At 45.7% G+C, this 20,034-nt stretch overlaps 1 protein-coding gene across 3 annotated transcripts in view; it reads left to right on the top strand.

Annotated features, from left to right (window-relative positions):
- The window catches only part of LOC139266807 (kinesin-like protein KIF3C), a 286,002-nt gene extending 266,363 nt beyond the window's left edge, over positions 1–19,639 (top strand). For all 3 annotated transcript variants that reach the window (XM_070884408.1, XM_070884409.1, XM_070884407.1), the window contains exons 9-10: positions 15,454–15,623; positions 18,830–19,639. In XM_070884408.1, coding sequence (XP_070740509.1) covers positions 15,454–15,623; positions 18,830–18,929 — 270 coding nt within the window. In that variant the 3' untranslated portion in view covers positions 18,930–19,639. The remainder of the gene's footprint in view (positions 1–15,453; positions 15,624–18,829) is intronic.
- The last annotated feature ends 395 nt before the right edge of the window (positions 19,640–20,034 follow it).

Here is a 20,034-nt window from a genome sequence, read left to right as displayed (position 1 = left end):
AATACATTGAATAACTTTACAGCCTGATAACATTCTGCTACATCCATTTTATATATTTAAAAGCTGATTCAATTTTATCCAATCTTATTCTTCATTAGCATGAGATAAATTCTGTTTTAATTTGTACCAGATGGTTGCTAATTCCAAAGATTATATATTGTAAAAGCAACAAAACATCAAAACAGAATGAGTGTCAGAAAAGTACAATGAAAAAGAAAAGCACAAATTAGAACATTTTACCAATATTTATTTTTCAATTAATAGCCATGCAATATTTGTTACATCCTTGGTGCTGATATTTTAGCAGTTTTGACATTTTAGAATTATTCAACATTTCTTTCACTTCCTTTTGTCTAAGCACCTGCTAAATTTCTGTTAATTATTGGATATAGGCCCCACTTTTGCAATAATGGGGAAAATGGGATTTAGCTGCACTTGCCTGCACTTCCAGCACAGATGGTGGGCCCAGCTCGGTTTTCCAATGGGAGTCCTTCCCCTGTTAGAATAGGATACAAGCCCAGGAACAGCTTGGCCTGTCGCACACGTGGCACTGGTACAAATCCAACAAAGCCGCTGACTATTAAAGAGGAATAAAAACAGTAAATGCTGGAAATACTCAGCAGGTCAGGTACCATAAATACATCAAGTACAACATAGAGGCACTGGAGAAGGTGCAAAGTAGATTTTCGAGAATTATACCAGAACTGAGAGGTTATACCTATCAGAAAAGATTGAAGAGACTGAGGCTCTTTTCCCTAGAAAAGAGAAGACTGGGAGCATGACCTGATTGAGGTCTTTAAGATTATGAAAGGGTAGATGTAAAGAAGATACTTTCACTTCTGGGCAAGACCAGAACTAGGGGCCATAAATATAACACACAAGCAAAATACTGTGGACGTTGGAGATCCGAAACAAAAACAGAAAATGCTGGAAACACTCAGCAGGGCAGGCACTATCCATGGAGAGAGAAACAGAGTTAACATTTTTGGTCGTTGATCTTTCGCCATAAATATAAGATAGCATTAAAAATCCTTCTTTACCCCAAGAGTGGTTAGATTATGGAACAAGGAGTAGTTGCGGCAAATAGCAGAGAAGGGAATAGAAGGATATGTTGATGGGGTTCGGTGAAGAAGGGTGGGTGAAGGCTCGTGTGGAGCATATACACGGCAAGGATCTATCGTGCTGAATGGGCTGTTTCTGTGCTACAAATATATTGTAATACATTGTAATACTTCTATGGAGAGAGAAACAAAGTTAACGTTTCAGGTCATTGACTTTCTGTCAGAACTGGATAAAGTTAAGAGATGTAACAGTTTTCAAGCAAGTACAGAGGCTTGGAAAGGTGGGAGGAGAGGAAAGAACAAAAGAGAAGGTCTGTGATGGTGTGGAAGGCAGGAGAGATTAAATGACAAAATGGATGATGGTTCGAAGCAAAAGGTGGGGCGGGGGGTTGTGATCTGAAATTGTTGAACACAATGTTGAGTCCGGAAGGTTGTAAAGTACCTAATCAAACGATGAGGTGCTGTTCCTTGAGCTTCCATTCAGCTTCATTGCAACAGCGAAGGAGGGCAAGGTCAGAGTGGGGGTGGGGCAGAGATGACAAGCGTCCGGAAGTTCAGGGTCATGCATGCGGACTGAATGGCAGAGTTCAGCAAAGCACTCACCCAATCTGCGTTTGCTCTCCCCAATATAGAGCAGACCCCACCGTGAATAGTGAATATGGTACACTAAATTGAAAAAAGTACCAGTAAATCGCTGTTCAACCTCAAGGAGTGAACATACAGGAGCAGGTGTAGCCATTTGGCCTTTTGTGCCTGCTCCCCCAATCAGTAAGATAATGGCTGACTTTCTACCTCAGGGAACCTAAAAATAGATTCAATAGGAAGGGGAGTAAAGCTGGAATTAAAAAGCAAAAATAAAGAAAGTGAGTTTGAAGGAGAGAGGAAACAAGCAGGAAAAAAGGGTAAAAAAACAAATTTAAAGGCACTTTGTCTAAATGCACGTAGCATTCGTAACAAAATAGATGAGTTGACGGCACAAATAGATACAAATGTGTACGATCTGATAGCCATTATAGAGACGTGGTTGTAAGGTGAACAGGACTGGGAATTAAATATTCTGGGGTATTTGACAATCCGCAAGGACAGCAGAAAGGAAAAGATGGGGTAGCTCTATTGATAAAGGATGGGATCACTGCAATAGTGAGAAACAATATTGGCTCAAATGATCAGGACGTTCAAACAGTTTGGATGGAAATAAGGAATAATAAGGGGGAAAAGTCACTGGTGGGCATAGTCTATAGGCCCCCTAACAGTAGCAACTCTGTTGGTTGGAGTACAAACTAGGAAATAGTGGGGGCTTGTAAAAAGGGAATAGCAATAATCCTGGGTGATTTTAAACTCCATATTGATTGGACAAATCAAATTGGTCAGGGTAGCCTTGAGGAAGAGTTCATAGGGCCCAATTTTGGCCATGACTTGCATCAGTTTTTTTGGAGTAAGTTGTTTTTTCTGGCATAAGTTTAAAAAAATGCCATTTTCCCCCCAAAATTTGCTCCAGAGTAAGTCCGTTAGGTATGATTTTTTTTTTTAGGTCAGTTTTTTTTTCAAAAGGGGGCATTCCCAGACACTTAATGCCAGTTTTGGCCATTTATGCCACTTTGGCCAGCAAAAACTTACTCCAAAACGACTTAGGTCAGCGTATGTGGCCAGCTCTGAAAAACCTTACGGGCAGTGAAGAAAAAGTAGCGCACATTCAGCTGACATTAGGGCAGGGATAGGGGAGGGAAGGGAACTGGAGAGGACCTCAACAACCAAGCACCAAACATTGCAAGGAAAAGCTCAAACAATTAAAATACTAATAAAAATGAAGTAAATCCTACCAGAGAAATGCAAGCTGCTGGCCACAATGTCACGGGAGGGGGAATAGCCAGAGAGAGAGAGAGAGAGAGAGAGATGGTGGCATACAAAATTCTCTTTATCTCCTCCGCCCCCGCCCCAATACACTCTTACTCTCCCCCCACAATACAGTTTTTCTCTCCCCCCGCAATACACTCTCTCCCCCCCCCCCCCAAAACTCTCCTCCTCCCCCCGCAAAAATCTCTCCTCCTTCCCCCCCCGCCCCCACCCAATCAAAAGTCTCAAACACAGCCACTAAATAAAAAATAGAACCGAAGTCCTACCTCGCCCGGGAACTCAGCGGGCCATCCGGTCAGTGCGGGAGGCCACTCAGCCGGGGTTAGCGTGCGGCGAGATCGGGCGTCCCTTCGGCCAGGGATAGGGGCTGCAAGTATTGGGTCTTGCTCACAGCCCACAGGACACGCTGAGAGGGCAGGAGCATGCGCGCAACCCTCACTGAGCATGGACGCAGGTGCCGGCAGTGCTTTCTGCGCTGGCCTGTTGCTCCACCCACCGCCCCCCCCCCTGCCCCCTCCCTGTAGACTCCGGGGACTCCGAAGAGCGGCGAGGATGGGGCCCCTTTTTTCTTGCGCCCTTTCCAACACGCAAAGTTGCCGCGCTTCAGGTCAGTGTGTCGAAAAAAATGGCTTGGGCAATGTTGGGCCCATAGAGTGCATAAGGGACAGGTTCCTTGAGCAGTATATAACAGAACCAACCAGGGGGCAGGCTATCTTAGATCTGGTCCTGTTGAATGAGACAGGATTAATAAACAATCTCCGAGTAAAGGATCCCCTTGGAATGAGTGATCATAGCACGATTGAATTTCAAATTCAAATTCAGATGGAGGGTGAGAAAGTTGGATCTCAAACCTCCGTACTAAGCTTAAATAAAGGAGACTATGAACGTATGAGGGCAGAGTTGGCGAAAGTGGATTGGGAAAATAGATTAAAGTGCAGGACGTTTGATGAACAGTGGTGTACATTTAAGGAGATATTTCATAACTCTCAAGAAAAATATATTCCAGTGAGGAGGAAAGGGTGTGAAAGAAAAGATAGCCATCGGTGGCTAACTAAATAAATAAAGGATGGTATCCAATTAAAAACAAGGGCATGCAAAGTGGCCAAAACCAGTGGGAGGACAGAAGATTGGGATGCTTTTAAAAGCCAGCAAAGAATGACTAAAAAAATGATTAAGAAAGGGAAGATAGACTTTGGGCCCAATTTTGAGCCATGACTTGCTCCAATTTTTTTGGAGTAAGTTGGTTTTCTGGCGTAAGTTTAAAAAACGCCATTTTCCCCAATAAACTTGCTCCAGAGTAACTCAGTTAGGTACGATTTTTTTTAGTTGAATTTTTTTCAAAAGGGGGCGTTCCCATCCACTTACACCAGTTTTGGCCATTTATGCAACTTTGGCCAGCTAAAACTTACTCCAAATCAACAGGTCAGCTTATGTGGCCAGCTCTGAAAAACATTGCGGGCAGTTAAGAATTCGGCGCAGGTTAGTACATTTAAAGCACCAAGACATACAAAGCACAAAACAAAGCACAAAAATAAGCATTCAATAACAAATTAAAAATACAAGGAAGCTGAGAGGACCTGCACCAAGACTTACAAAGTACTAAACAAACCACAAAAAGTAATAAGCAACCAATCAATAACAAATAAAAAATAGAAGTCCTAACTTTATGCCATAAAAAAGTTCCCCCTCCCACCCCCACCAAACAATCTCCTCCCCCCACCCCCATCAAAACACTCCTCCTCCCCCTCTAATCAAAACTCTACTCACTAAACAAAGCACTCAATAAATAAAGAATAAAACTCAAATCCTACCTCGGCCAGGGAAGTCACCGGGCTGGCCGGCCGGTGCAGGAGGCCACTCGGCCGGGGATAGGGGCTGCGAGCATCGGGTTCTGCTCACAGCCCACAGGACACGCTGGGAGGTCGAGGAGAATGTGCGCAGACTCCACTGCGCATGCGCGCAGCTGCCAGCAGTGTTTTCCGCGCTGGACTGTGGCTTCGCCCCCCCGCTGCCCCCACTGCACTATGTACACCATGCTAGGACACGGGAGCTTCAACAGCCATGACCATCTCAGCAGCATGCTCAGTTGCCCCCTCGGTGGTGGCTAGTGGGAGCCTGCTGAGTGCATCGGCGCAGTTTTCAGTGCCCGGTCTGTGCCGAATTGTACAGTCATAGGCGGCTAACGTGAGTGCCCACCTCTGTATGCGGGCCGACGCATTTGCATTTATGGCCTTGTTGTCGGCCAAAAGGGACGTTAGCGGTTTGTGATCTGTCTCCAGCTCAAACTTCCTGCCAAACAGGTACTGGTACATTTTTTTACTGCATATACACATGCAAACGCTTTTTCTACCATCCTGTAGCCGCTTTCTGCCTGGGACAGACTTCTGGGGGCATAAGCTAGCGGCTGTAACTGACCCTTGTCATTAACATGCTGCAACACACACCAGACCCCATAGGACGACGCATCGCACGTTAAAACAAGTTTCTTACATGGGTCATATAGCGTTAACAGATTGTTGGAGCATAACAAATCGCGCGCTCTGTCAAAAGGCCTTTCCTGGCTGTCCCCCCAGACCCATTCGCAACCTTTGCGTAGGAGCACGTGTAGCGGCTCTAACAGCGTGCTCAATTTGGGAAGAAAGTTACCAAAATAGTTCAGGAGCCCCAGGAATGAACGCAGCTCCGTCGTGTTACGGGATCTGGGTGCTCTCTGGATCGCTTCCGTTTTGGACGCGGTAGGTCTGATCCCGTCTGCTGCTACTCTCATCCCCAGGAATTCTACCTCTGGAGCTAGGAAAACGCATTTCGCCTTTTTCAGTCGCAGACCTACCCGGTCCAGTCTGCGTAGCACCTCCTCCAGGCTGTGGAGGTGTTCTTCAGTATCGCAACCCGTGATGTGAATGTCATCTTGAAAAACCATCGTCCTTGGAATCGACTTGAGACTTTCCATGTTTCGTTGCAAGATCGCGGCGGCCGAGCGAATCCCGAACGGACATCTGTTATACTCAAACAAACCCTTGTGTGTCATGATGGTGGTCAGCTTCTTCGACTCACTCGCCAGCTCCTGGGTCATGTAAGCTGAGGTCAGGTCCAATTTTGAAAAAAGTTTGCCACCAGATAGCGTCGCAAAGAGGGCCTCCGCTCTCGGTAGCGGGTACTGGTCTTGGAGTGACACCCGATTAATGGTGGCCTTCTAATCACCACATATCCTGACCGACCCATCCGCCTTGAGCACCGGCACAATCGGGCTCGCCCAGTCACTGAATTCGACTGGCGAGATGATGCTTTCCCTCAGCAGGCGGTCCAATTCGCCTTCTATCTTTTCCCGCATCACGTACGACACCGCTCTGGCCTTGTGGTGTACTGGCCTGGCGTCTGGGTTTATGTGAATCACTACCTTGGTCCCCATGAAAGTGCCGATGCCGGGTTGAAATAGTGAGTCAAATTTGGACCTGTGAGCATGATATTCGCTCCACAGAAGAAATTGCATTGACATCGCCCCATTTCCAGTTCATGGCAGCAAGCCAACTCCTCCCCAGCAGTGCAGGACCGTCCCCCGGGACAATCCAGAGTGGCAACCTGTTCTCCGAATCTTTGTGAGTCACGACTATCGAGGCGCTGCCTAGCACCGGAATGATCTCCTTTGTATATGTCCGTAGCTGTGCGTCAATCGGCAATAATTTTGGCCACCTGGCCTTGGATGCCCTGATACCCATTAGGGACTGGCTGGCCCCTGTGTCTAGCTCCATTGATACTGGGATGCCATTGAGGAGCACTTTCATCATTATCGGTGGCGTCCTGGTGTATGAACTGTATATGTGCTCCACATGAAGTCACTGAACTTCAGCTTCCAGCGATTTCCCCCAGTATCCATTTGGCCTCCTAGGGCTTACATCGGGCCCGTCCTCCTCGCACATCAACCTGGCTGCAGACTTCCTGCACATACGCGCCAAATGACCGCTGACGTTGCAATTTCTGTTGGAAACAAAAGGTCCATTACCAGTCAATCGTCTCTGACTATCTCTATAACTGTCTTTAAATGCACCATTGACAGGTGTTGATGGCCCCATTACTGGCCGCATTGTCCCTTGCGATGGCAAGAATCGCCATTCAGCTAGCCATTGTCTCTGTTGAATTCCCCCTTTGAGTTCGACTACATGCTCGGGCATGTCCGACTGCCCCCGTCTGCCTGGAGAACTGTGTGCCGCGTTAACAATGTTGATTCCCTGTCTTTTTGCTGCATTTAAACCAAGATTTTTGTCAAACATCATTCTGGTCTCTTCTTCCCCTGAGATAAATGTCTTGGCCATCAAAGCCGCCGTTTCCAGGGTCAAGTCTTTGGTCTCAATCAGTTTCCTGAAAACCCCAGCGTGCCCGATGCCCTCAATAAAAAAGTCTCACAGAATCTCCGCTCTGCATGCATCTGGGAACTTACATAGGCTCGCCAGTTGTCCGAGGTCTGCCACGAAGTCTGGAACGCTTTGCCCTTCTCGCCGCCGGTGCGTGTAAAACCGGTGTCTCGCCATGTGCCTGCTGCTCGCCGGTTTAAAGTGTTCCCCGATCAACTTACTGAGCTCTTCAAAAGTCTTGTCCACCGGCTTCTCTGGCACTAGAAGGTCCTTCATCAGGGAGTACGTCCTGGATCCACAAACCGTCAGGAGATGAGCCCTGCGTTTGTCAGCCGAATCCTGTCCCAGCCATTCCTTAGTGACGAAACTTTGCCGTAGTCTCTCAATAAAATCGTCCCAATCATCACCAACACAGTACCTCTCGCCTGTGCTGCTAGTGGCCATGCTCGCGTGGTTTAAATCCCAGTTTCTCGTCGCCAATAAAGTGTCCTTACTATACAGTACAAATGCACACAAGGCCCAGACTAGAGAGAAGGTCACTCTGTGACCAGTAACCTTTATTTGCCAGCACTGAAGTGGAGAAGATGGGTGGAGCTTCCCCTTTTATACCTGAAAGTCCAGGTTCGGAGTGTCTTCCACAAGTTCACCACCTAGTGGTCAGTGTTCTCACGGTGTACAACTTAGGTCAGTTTATACATGGATTACAATGACAGTAGAATACATGACACACAAGATAAAATTTCACGGGGTTGGGGGTAATATATTAGCATGGCTAGAGGATTGGTTAACTAACAGAAAACAGAGAGTCGGGATAAATGCTTCATTCTCGGGTCGGCAATCAGTAATTAGTGGGGTGCTGCAGGGATCATTGCTGGGACCCCAACTATTTACAATCTATATTAACGACTTGGAAGAAAGGACCGAGTGTAAAGTAGCCAAGTTTGCTGACGACACAAAGATGGGACGAAAAGCATTGTGTGAGGAGGACACAAAAAATCTGCAAAAGGACATAGACAGGCTAAGTGAGTGGGCAAAAATTTGGCAGATGGAGTATAATGTTGGAAAATGTGAGGTCATGCACTTTGGCAGTAAAAAAAATCAAAGAGCAAATTATTATTTAAATGGAGAAAAATTGCAAAGTGCTGCAGTACAGCAGGACCTGGGAGTACTTGTGCATGAAACACAAAAGTTTAGTCTGCAGGTACAGCAAGTGATCAGGAAGGCCAATAGAATCTTGGCCTTTATTGCAAAGAGGATGGTGTATAAAAGCAGGGAAGTCTTGCTACAGTTATACAGGGTATTGGTGAAGCCACACCTGGAATACTGCGTGCAGTTTTGGTTTCCATATTTAAGAAAGGATATACTTGCTTTGGAGGCATTTCAGAGAAGGTTCACTAGGTTGATTCCGGAGATGAGGGGGTTGACTTATGAGGAAAGGTTGAGTAGGTTGAGCCTCTACTCATTGGAATTGAGAAGAATGAGAGGGGATCTTATCGAAACGTATAAGATTGTGACGGGGCTTGACAAGGTGGATGCAGAGAGGATGTTTCCACTGATAGGGGAGACTAGAACTAGAGGGCATAATCTTAGAATAAGGGGCCGCCCATTTAAAACTCAGAGAGTTGTGAATTTGTGGAATTTGCTGCCTCAGAGAGCTGTGGAAGCTGGGACATTGAATAAATTTAAGACAGAGATAGACAGTTTCTTAACCGATAAGGGATTAAGGGGTTATAGGGAGCAGGCAGGGAAGTGGACCTGAGTCCATGATCAGATCAGCCATGATTGTATTAAATGGCGGAGGATTATCGAGGGGCCGTATGGCCTACTCCTACTCCTATTTCTTATGTTCTTATGTTTTTATGTTCAACTTCACCTTCCCGCACTGTCCCTATATCCCTTGATTCCCTTAATTTTCAAAAATCTATCGATCACTGTTTTGAATATACTCAATGGCTGAGCATTTACAGCTATCTGGCGTAGAGAATTCCAAAGATTCACAACCGTTTGAGTGAAGAAATTTCTCCTCATCTCAGTCCAAAATGGCCGATCCCTTATTCTGAGTCTGTGACCTAGTTCTAGACACCCCAGCCAGAGGAAACATCCTCCCAGCATCTACTCTGTCAAGCCCTGTAAGTATTTTATATACTTCAATTAGATCACCTCTCATTCTTCTAAATTCTAGTGTATGGAGTCCTGGATGATGGGAAGGGAAGAGGTGAAAGGGCAGGTGTTGTATTTCCTGAACTTGTAGAGAAGGTGCCGTAGGAAGTTGTTGGGATGATTGAAGAATAGACTAGGGTATCATGGAGGGAATGATCCCTTCAGAATGCTGAGGGGTGAGGGAATTGGGTGTTTGGTGGTGGCATTGCATTGGAGATGGCGGAGAATGATCCGGTGAATGTGGTGACTGGTGGCATGGAAGATGAGGACAAGGTGAACCCTATTGCGGTTCTGGGAAGAGGGGAAGTGATGAGAGCAGGAGTGCGTGAAATGGGATGGACACAGTCAAAGGCCCTGTCAACCATGGTGGAGGGAAATGCTCGGTTGAGGAAATTGGAAGACATATAGGAAGCACTGTGGAAAGTGTCAGAACAGTTGCGACAAAAGACGGAGAAACTTGAAGAATGGATTAGAGTCCTTACAGAAAGCGGTGTGGGAGGAAGAGTAATCAAAGTAACTGTGGGAGTCAATGGGCTTATAGTTAATATTGGTTGACAGCCTATCCCCAGAAATGGAGATAGAGAAGTTGAGGAAGAGAAGGGAAGAGTCAGAGATAGACCATGTGAAGATGATGGTGGGGTGGACATTGGAAGCAAAGTTGACAATATTTTCCAGTTTGGGGCGAGTGCAGGAAATGGCACCGATACAGTTATCAATGTACCGGAAAAACAGATGAGGACTGGAACAAAGAATGTTCCACGTGTCCCATGAAAAGGCAGGCAATAGCTAGGACCCATATGGGTTCCTAGAGCAACACCTTTTATTTGCGTGGTGTCATAGGAGAAATTGTTCACTGTAAGAAGAAGTTTAGCCAGGTGGAAGAGGGTGGTGGTGAATTTGGACTGGTTGGGCCTCCGTTCAAGGACAAAGCGGAGGGCCAATGAGGCCATCCTGGGGCATATTGGAGATATAAAGAGATTGAATGTCCATGGTGAAAAGGAGATGGTTAGGGCCAGAAAACTGGAAACTTTTAAAGTGACGGAGGGCATCGGAAAGGTCGTGGATGTAGGTCAGAGGAGACTGATCTAGGGGAGAAAAATAAAGTTGAGATAGGAAGAAATAAGTTCTGTGGGGCAAGAACAGGCTGAAACGATGGATCTACCGAGGTAGGCCTGTTTGTGGGTCCTGTGAAGGAGGTAGAAGCGGGCCGTGTGGGGTTGGGGGACTATGAGGTTGGAGGCCGTGGAGGCACTTTTATCAATGGGTATGGTAATGCCGTTACTGGATTAATAAATCAGAGAGCCTGAAAGAAAGACAGACTTGCATTTATATAGTGCCTTTCACAACCACCGGATGTCTCAAGGCTCTTTACAGCCATTGAATTACTTTTTGAAGTGTAATCACTATTGTAAGAAATGCGGCAACCAATTTTCGCACAGCAAGCTCCCTCAAACAGCAATATGATAATGACCAGATAATCTGTTTTTAGTGAGGTTGATTGAAAGATAAATATAGGCCAGAACACAGGGGATAACACCCCTGTTCTTCTTCAAAATAGTGTTTAGGATCTTTTTATATCCACCTGAAAGAACAGATGGGGCCTCGGTTCAACAACTCATCCAAAAGACAGCACCTCTGACAGTGCAGCATTCCCTCAGTACTGCACTGGACTGTCTTATGCTCTTGTCTCTGGAGTGAGACTTGAACCCACAATCTTCTGACTCAGAGGTGAGGGTGCTACCAACTGAGTCACTGACTGACATAGTCCTATCATTGGAAGTTTGAAAATTTGAATTCAGTTTAAAAAATATATCTGGAAATAAAAACCTGGTATCAGTAAAAGTGACCATGAAGTTGTCAGGTTGTCATAAAAAACAAACTTGTTAATCTCAGGATATTAATGAAGTTAAGATGTCCCACAACAACTCTTGACTGCCCTCTGAAGTGAAGTATATTTTTGTGGCCAACTTTAATTAATCTCTTTGTGTGGAGGCATTAGGATTGTGTCATATGCACATGAGGTGACTGGCATTCGAGAGAAGCCCGTCAGGGAAAGTGAGGCAAGGATCCTTGAAAACATAGTGGACCGGAAAGATTTTTACGAAAATACCTGTTGGTCTCGGAGGAACGTAGAATTGCACTCTGAGGCCGAGATGCGCAATCTAGCGCACAGGCCCATGTCTTCCAGGAGTGTATGCATATCCTGGGATCACATGGGCCAGGACCACCAATCACTGTGTAGTATTCTCATTCATAATAATGGGAGCTCTGAGCTACCAATACTATCAATGAGAATACCCAAAATCAAATAAAACACAAACATAAATTTAAAAAACACTTCATTTTTTTTAAGTAATAAAAATTACATTAAATTAAATGTTTTAAAGAAAAAAATATTTTTTTTAAATTAAAATAGAAATGTTTTAAGTGTTAAAAATAAACTTACCTTTATAGACAGGGTTTTTAATATAAAAATAAGTAATAACATTTAATTTTTCTATGTTTTAAAACTTTTATGCTGGTAATAGGCTATGCGCAACACGCGCCGAGAACAAGCCTTTGCGAGGCCTCTTCGGGTGCGTGAGCACATTGTACGCACTCGGAGAGGCCGCAATTTTCAGGCCAGTATCTGTCTCATGATACAGGTATACACTGCAGACTGCTGATGTGGCGTATGTCCCTGGTATAGCTTGGAAGGATCCATGAATTCCACCAGAATCACTTGAATGAACAGATGCAACTCACTTTAACGTCTTCTCTGAAGAACATCACCATGAACAATGCAGCATTCCCTCAGCATTGCTTGAGTCAGCCTAGTTTCTGTGCTCAAATCCTGCAGTACGGCTTGAACACAATCAGGAATGGTAGTGTAGTGTTTATTTCACTAATCAATTAAACTGGACTAATAATCCAGGAAAACATAGGTTTAAATCCCACCATGGCCGCTTGAGTTTGATTTTATTTCAAATCTAAAATAAAAAGCTGGTATCAGTAAAAGTGACTATGAAGCTGTTGAATTGTCATAAAAAGCCAACTAACTCACAAATGTCTGGCTTCTATGTGACTCCAGCTCCGCCTAAACATTGTTAACTCTTAACTGCCCTCTGCCACTTGAGGCTCAAGAAGAAGGCCCAACACCATCTTCTCAGTGCACCTCGGGATGGGCAATTAATGCCTGCCTTGCCAGTGATGCCCACATCTCGTGAATGAAATAAAAAATTATCACCTACTCAGATACAAGAACATTACCAAATGAGCCAATCAGATAGCTTTATTTCAATCTCAATAAAACCAAAAGATTAGGGGACCGAAATTGCCCCTTTTTTGCGCCATTAGTGCCTCTAGGAGGCGCTAACGGGGCACAATGGCCTCTTCGTCGGGGGAGGGCGGTGCTAGCGCCTGTGGGGAAATTGCCCTGGAGGTTTGGGGGGGGGCGCCACACCCCGCGATTAGCACCCTGGTCCAGCGCGCAATGGGCAATGACGTCATCGCCATGCTCGCCGACCCCTCACTGGCTCGCAACAACCCCTTTGCACTCCAAGAGGGAAATTGCTCCGCAAGCCGTGTAGCTGCCGGACAGCCACCGCTGAAACGTCCCTTGAAGGGAAGACCTTTATCGCCCCAGCCCGCCATTTTATTTTGTCAGCTGATTCATGGGTCGGCCTGACAATGGCGGCCCTCGTGTCGACCGGGCCACCATTGTGCAGCCCGGCACTCCGTTTTGGTTGCCGGGCCACTTGCTCAGTCGATAGCGTCCCTGGGGGCCCAGTGGCAGCTACCAAAGGGCCTGCAGAATGTGCAGCAACCCTCCCCTTTAACTGAAGGGAAGGGGCGTTGTAGCACATCAACGGCAAGCAGAAACTCTGCATGGCACTGGCCTCTTCAGCGTGGTGCTGGACTCAGCGTCTCGCTGCCGCACCAGGAGTGCCCCTGCAATGAGGCGGAGCACCGGAAACAGCACTTCGCCTAGTTTCAGGGGCGCACGGCCCAATTCCGGGGGCGGGACTTCCGTGCCGGGCGATAAAAGTCTGACTTTGGAAGGCTACCACCCCCAATCGGGGCGCGAGGCAATTTTGGCCCCTAGGAGCTTTAATTGAATAACATGATTTTAATAGCCATTAGTTATAATAATTTAAAGTATATGTTTAAAGGAAAAAATATATGATTGGGTGGGGACAGCTAGAATGGGGATAATTTCAATATAAAATTAGGACCTGCTTTCTAAATTGGAAAAAAATTAATATATTAGTAGATAAATTATTTTTCCACCCGACCATTTTAGCAAAGCTTTTGATAACGTCCCACATGGCAGACTGGTCACGAAAGTAAAAGCGCATGGGATCCAGGGCAAAGTGCCAAGTTGGATCCAAAATTGGCTCAGAGGCAGGAAGCAAAGGGTAATGATTGATGGGTATTTTTGTGACTGGAAGGTTGTATCCAGTGGGGTTCTGCAGGGCTCAGTGCTGGGTCCTTGTTTTTTGCGGTATATATCAATGACTCGGACTTAAATGTTGGAGGTATGATTAAGAAGTTTGCAGATGACACTAAAATAGTCTGTATGGTTGATAATGAAGAAGAAAGCTGTGGATTGCAGGAAAATATCAATGTACTGGTCAGGTGGGCAGAACAATGGCAAATGGAATTTAATCCGGCGAAGTGGGAGGTCTAACAAGGCAAGGGAATACACATTAAATGGTACGACACTGAAAAGTGTAGAGGAACAAAGAGACCTTGGAATGCAGGTACATAGATCCTTGAAGGTAGCAGGCCAGGTAGATAAGGTGGTTAAGAAGGCATATAGAATACTTGCCTTTATTAGTCGAGGCATGGAATACAAGAGCAAGGAGGTTATGCTTGAACTGGATAAAACATTGGTTAGGCCGCAGCTGGAGTACTATGTGCAGTTCTGGTCACCACATTACAGGAAATATGTGATTGCACTAGAAAGGGTGCAGAGGAGATTTACAAGAATGTTGCCTGGACTGGAGAAATTTGGCTATGAGGAAAGATTGGAGATGCTGGGTTTGTTTTCTTTGGAAGAGCAGGCTAAAGGGAGACCTGATTGAACTGTTTAAAATTATGAGGGACCTGTTTCTCTTGGCAGAGGGGTCAACAATCAGTGGGCATAGATTTAAAGTAATTAGGGGGAGGTTTAGAGGAGATTATGAGGGGAAATTTCTTCACCTGGAGGGTAGTGGGGGTCTGGAACTCACTGCCTGAAAGGGTGGTAGAAGCAGGAACCCTCACCACATTTGAAAGATACTGGATGTGCACTTAAAGTGCCGTAATCTACAGGGCTACGGAGCAAGAGCTGAAAAGTGGGATGAGGCTGGATAGCTCTTAGTCGGCCGGCGTGGACACGATGGGCCGAAATGGCCTCCTTCCGTGCTGTAACTTTCTATGATTCTGTTATTATTTTCCATTTCACTCTCCAGGAAGCCTTTCAACTAGCTGCATCAGCAGCAGTTCTGCAGGAAATCTCACAGTTCCATATCTTCTCTGGGCCTAGATGCTGATGTAGAGGTTTGCGCTCCATAGATAAGAGAATCAAAACAAAAATCAATTTCATTATTTGGAGGGGCAAATTACAAAGCCTTAAAAATAAATTTCAAAATTGCCCAAGTCCTCAGGGGTCTTTGCCTCAATTCCAGCCGGCACCTCGAGTGGCCCACATATCTGCCCCTTGCTCGGCCAGTGTATATGGTCTCACCAAGCGCACAAAGCAACCATATACCAGGTCCAAATGAAGATCCAGGACATGGGAATTCCGATATTCATAGTTGCCTTGCCCTCATGGTGATGACTTTATAAGGGACAGGTGCAAGTTCTGCTCCCACAAGGTCTTCCCAGAAAGCTTGCAGCTATGTTGGGACCCAGCCCAGCCTAGTTTCTAGCCATTCCAGCATACTCCTGTTAAAGCTACCGTGGGAGTATGCTGCAACAGCTGCGATATTTTGGGGACCCTATTTTGCAGTTCAGCAGAGATACAGATTGGAGTAACTTGTGAATCTGTTTCCTATCTGGTTTAGGCTGAAAACATTCTGTTCTTGGAATTAGACATGGCAACACCCACAGTGTTTGAGCTGGAGATCCCACGGTCACAGTCACTACACGGAGCAACTGGAGGAGAACTACATCATAACAGTTCCATTTTCCCAGATCGGTCAGCTTCCACCAGAGTTAGGAAATCAAGATCATGGTGAGAATTCCTCAAATCTTAACAGTTCTTTTCTTAGCAGGGTAAAATTCACTCAGTTCCTTATAAAAAGATTTCTTATGCAGACTCAAAACACAGAGGAATTTAGTCACAATTATTCCTATTTTGAGGTGTTTTTGACATTCTTGCCTGATCTGTCAGTACCACCATGTTGATCTTGCTAAAAGCAGTAGTAATCCAGGAAGTGTTTTCATAAATCATGAGAAAATTAAAAAAGTTAGGACCTGGAAAATAATATTGGGCAATGTTCCCTCTAATTTGGTCTGGAGCAGTCCGGGCCGGGCCCAGTAGGTGCAGCATAACACTGTGTTAAGATGATGTGTTAAAGCTCAGGTTTTCAAAACTTTTATCATCATAAAGATATGGCTTGGTGACAGTTTCCATAAGCAAACTGCATCTCTTATGAACTGAGAACGAGCGTCTTTTACTCTCTGCCATACCGAGTTATTGCAGCTCAGGTCTAACAGTTAACCCCGACCATGAAGAATCTGTAAGATGAGCATTACATCTCCTGTTGGATATCCACTATATCTCGCAAAGCAGAAAATATTCACAGCTCTAGAATACTTTCTACAGTTTGAACTACTGTCCAGATGGCTTCACATTTTACAGAACCAGAAGCAAAGGCAAAATACTATATAGCACAGCTAAACATTTGCAGGACTGAAACTGGGATAGCAGATTGCTCACCCAGTGCTGGGCGGAGCTACGCTAACTTAGAGCACGCTCGACAGGAGGTGAGCTGACACTGGGCAGGCCCGCAGCCTGATATCCGGGCCTCCTCCTTATCGTGCTGGGCTGCTCGGGCTCCTGCAGGCCCCTTGCTGCTTGCACCCATGATAACCGGACCTCTAGCTGCTGCCCTCTGGTCTCTCAACTCTCACTGGAACTCACCAGGCGTCACTTCTGGGGTAACCTCAATGACATCAACCACCCGATGGAAAAGACCCTGCAGCCATCTATGTGTGGGGCACCAGAGCCATTTTTACTTTCCAGAGTGCGAGTGCCACCATATTTGTGTGGGGTGGGGGTCCTGCTGCTTTGTTCTTTGCCTAGTGCACGGATGTTTCCAACTTTGTGCGACAGGAGAACCCTGCCATCTTTGTCTAGGGCACTTTTCCCAGTCGTTGGTTTGGACACGTCCCACCCTCCAGCTCACTGCGCGGCCTATGAATTTCAATGTGTGGGACCTTACAGATCACTGCGCGGCCGCGCACCCACTCACCTTACAGGGAACATAGCTCAAGAAGCCCATCCCTATTGCTCGATCTCAACCTCACTTACCTATCCCCTGCCTTCAGAAACACACTGGCCCTGATCGTTCCTTTCCCCCCTGGGTCTGATCGTTCCTTCCCCCCCCCACCCCCACCTCCATGCCCTGGCCCTGATCGTTCCTTTCCCCCACCCCCCGGCCCTGATCGTTCCTTTCCCCCCCCCTGGCCCTGATCGTTCCTTTCCCCCACCCCCCGGCCCTGATCGTTCTTTCTCCCCCCCCCCCCCCCCAGCCCTGAACGATCCTTTTCTCCCCCGGCCCTGATCGTTCCTTTCCCATTCCCCCCACCCCCCCCCCAGCCCTGATTGTTCCTTCCCCCCCCTCCAGCCCTGATCGTTCCTTTCCCCTTCCCCCGCCTCCCTAGTCTTGATCGTTCCTTTCCCCTTCCCCCCCTACCCCCCTCCAGCCCTGATCGTTCCTTTCTCCTTCCCCCCCCCTCCAGCCCTGATTGTTCCTTTCCCCACACCCCCACCCCCTGCCCCTGGCTCTGATCCTTTCACCCCCGCCCCAGCCCTGATCTTTTCCCTCCTCGGCTCTGATCGTTCCTTTCCTCCCCCGGCTCTGGTCGTTCCTTCCCCCCTCCCCTCCGGCTCTGATCGTTCCTTCCCCCCCCCCCGGCTCTGATTGTTCCTTTCCTCCCCCCCCTCCGGCTCTGATCGTTCCTTTCCTCCCCCCGCCTGGCTCTGATCGTTCCTATCCCGCTCCCCAAGATCTTATCTTTCCTTTTCCCCCCGGCTCTACATTACAACAGTGACTACACTCCAAAAGTATTTCATTGTCTGTAAAGTGCTTTGAGACATCCAGTGGTCATGAAAGGCGCTATATAAATACAAGTCTTTCTTTCTTTATTGAGCATCCAAATTGACTTAGTTTGAACCCAGCCATATTTCCTGGTGCTATTTTAAATCCACTCCATAAGGCCTTGGGAACAAGCATGCACACAGTAGAAAATTGGTGCAATCCTGTGCCTTTTGGACCCATTTGTATTGTTTGTTTCAGTTGTCTTCCCTCCCAATTTATTCTACAAATCCTGTAAATCAGGTGTTGTCTTTAAGAAGTTGCCTATGAAGATACATTTGGACCACTGAAAGGACAGAAATGCTGTCATGTATGTAATCTCGATGTAACACCACTGCAATACTGTATATACTTAAGCAATGCACACCTTGACCACAGGGGGTTAACTTGTGGGAGACACTCCTTACCTGGTCATCCAGGTATACAAAGGGAGGTCCCACGCAGGGTCATCACTTCTTGGTCCTGTGAATAAAGGTTCAGGTCATAGAGTGACCTTGTCCATAGAATGTTCCTCTGTGGGTTTTGTGCTATTGAGTAAGGACTTTACAAATGCCATTTTTAATCCAGCAGAACTGGTAATTTTGAAGGAAACAAAACATTTCTCAGAATCTTCATGTGTACAAGGTAGGATATCCTGTTCAATAATCTTGTCAAGAAAGAAAGAAACAACTTGCATTTATATATCGCCTTTCATGATCTCAAGATGTTCCAAAGCACTTTACAGTCAATGAAGTACGCTTTGAAGTGTAGTCGCTGTTGTAATGTTGGAAATGCAACAGCCAGTTTGCACATAGCAAGGTCCCACAAACAGCAATGAAATAATGACCAGTTTATCTTTTAGTGATGTTGATTGAGGAATAAATATTGCCCAGAACACCAGGGATAACACCCTTGCTCTTCTTCAAAATAGCACCATGGGATCATTTACATCCACCTGAAAGAGCAGATGGGGCCTCGCTTTAATGTCTCATCTGAAAGATGGCACCTCTGATAGTGCAGCACTCAGTGCTGCACTGGAAAATCAGCCTAGAATAAACTTGGAATAAACTGTCTTTTATCAAGAGAATCTGGCATGCAAAAGTGAAATCGATATTAATTGTTCCTTTTTATATTCTAGGTCCAGGCCTGACAGACGAGAATCTTCCTCCTCTTCTTTCTCCTCACTGGCTTCAGGCTCTCAACTGTTCTCTCACTCACATGACATGGTGCCACAGTGAGGAATACTGTGATATCTGTGCCTGTTCGAACTCTTTATCTTTCCCTTCCCTTCATCCCATCTCACTGTATCTCTCTGTAAAAGGGTTTATGTCTCTCACTTTCAGTGAATATCCCTGGATTCAACAGTCTCCCATTAGTCTTTGTCTGCTTTGCTGCATTGTTTCACATCCCACACAATTTGTTGTATGGCATTAAAGAGACATGTTAAGAGACTTGTTAAAGAGCCTTGTTATGCCATACAGGCTTTATGTCAAAACTATAAAAAATAACAGAGTATGAGAATCAAATGTTATTAGCACTACAAGGCCTTGGAATTGGTTCATAACTAAAGTAATGCTTGAATAATTTATCATCTTTTCTTTTCTTTTATTTGCAAAACCTTCAAATTTATACTATTCTCAACTCCTTCAATCTCATTCCCACCTTTCCAGTATAAGAGAGACTTCCTTCCAACTCCATTCACTTTGAAAATCTATTCTGGAAGAAGATGTGTGTGTCCCGTAGTGCAGAACGCAGCAGATTGCCTGCGGTGTTTATTTCTAAGAACAGTAATGTCGCTTTGTAAATTTGTTGGACTTTTGTTTCCTAATTAAATTGATGTTGCTGTTGCTCCAAAATGGATTTTGAAATATTTAATCGCAGGTACTGTTGTAACTGAGAATGAGGGTACGTTACATTATTGTGGATTAAAATAAATACTATATACTCAAGGACATTAATCTTCAGTAGCACGACTTCCATGTTATTTTCATAAAGACTGAGGTTGTGATACAAATGAAATTGTCGAGATACGGGCTGATTATGAAAATCCTATCTTGTGTAAAGAGCATTATTCATAGTGAGCAACTACAAAGTAATATTTTTGCGTTTGTCCTACGCTATGTAATACATAGATACTAACTGCCACATCTTTAAACAATTATTTTCAATGCATTTTGGTAAAGCAAAAGACACTGGTACAGTCCTGGGTACAACTGGAACCTTGACATTATTAACAGGCATAGACAGTTGCTACGCAGTTCTAAAGAAGTAACTGGTGCATTAACCCTTTTCTGCTTGTAGCATGTGCAGCATATTGAAAGCTAACAGGCAAGACTATGGAGA

This window comes from Pristiophorus japonicus, chromosome 7 (assembly GCF_044704955.1).
Source record: "Pristiophorus japonicus isolate sPriJap1 chromosome 7, sPriJap1.hap1, whole genome shotgun sequence".
Taxonomy (NCBI): domain Eukaryota; kingdom Metazoa; phylum Chordata; class Chondrichthyes; family Pristiophoridae; genus Pristiophorus; species Pristiophorus japonicus.
The sequence above is the reverse complement of the archived record's forward strand: the minus strand, read 5'-3'. Positions and strand labels throughout refer to the sequence as shown.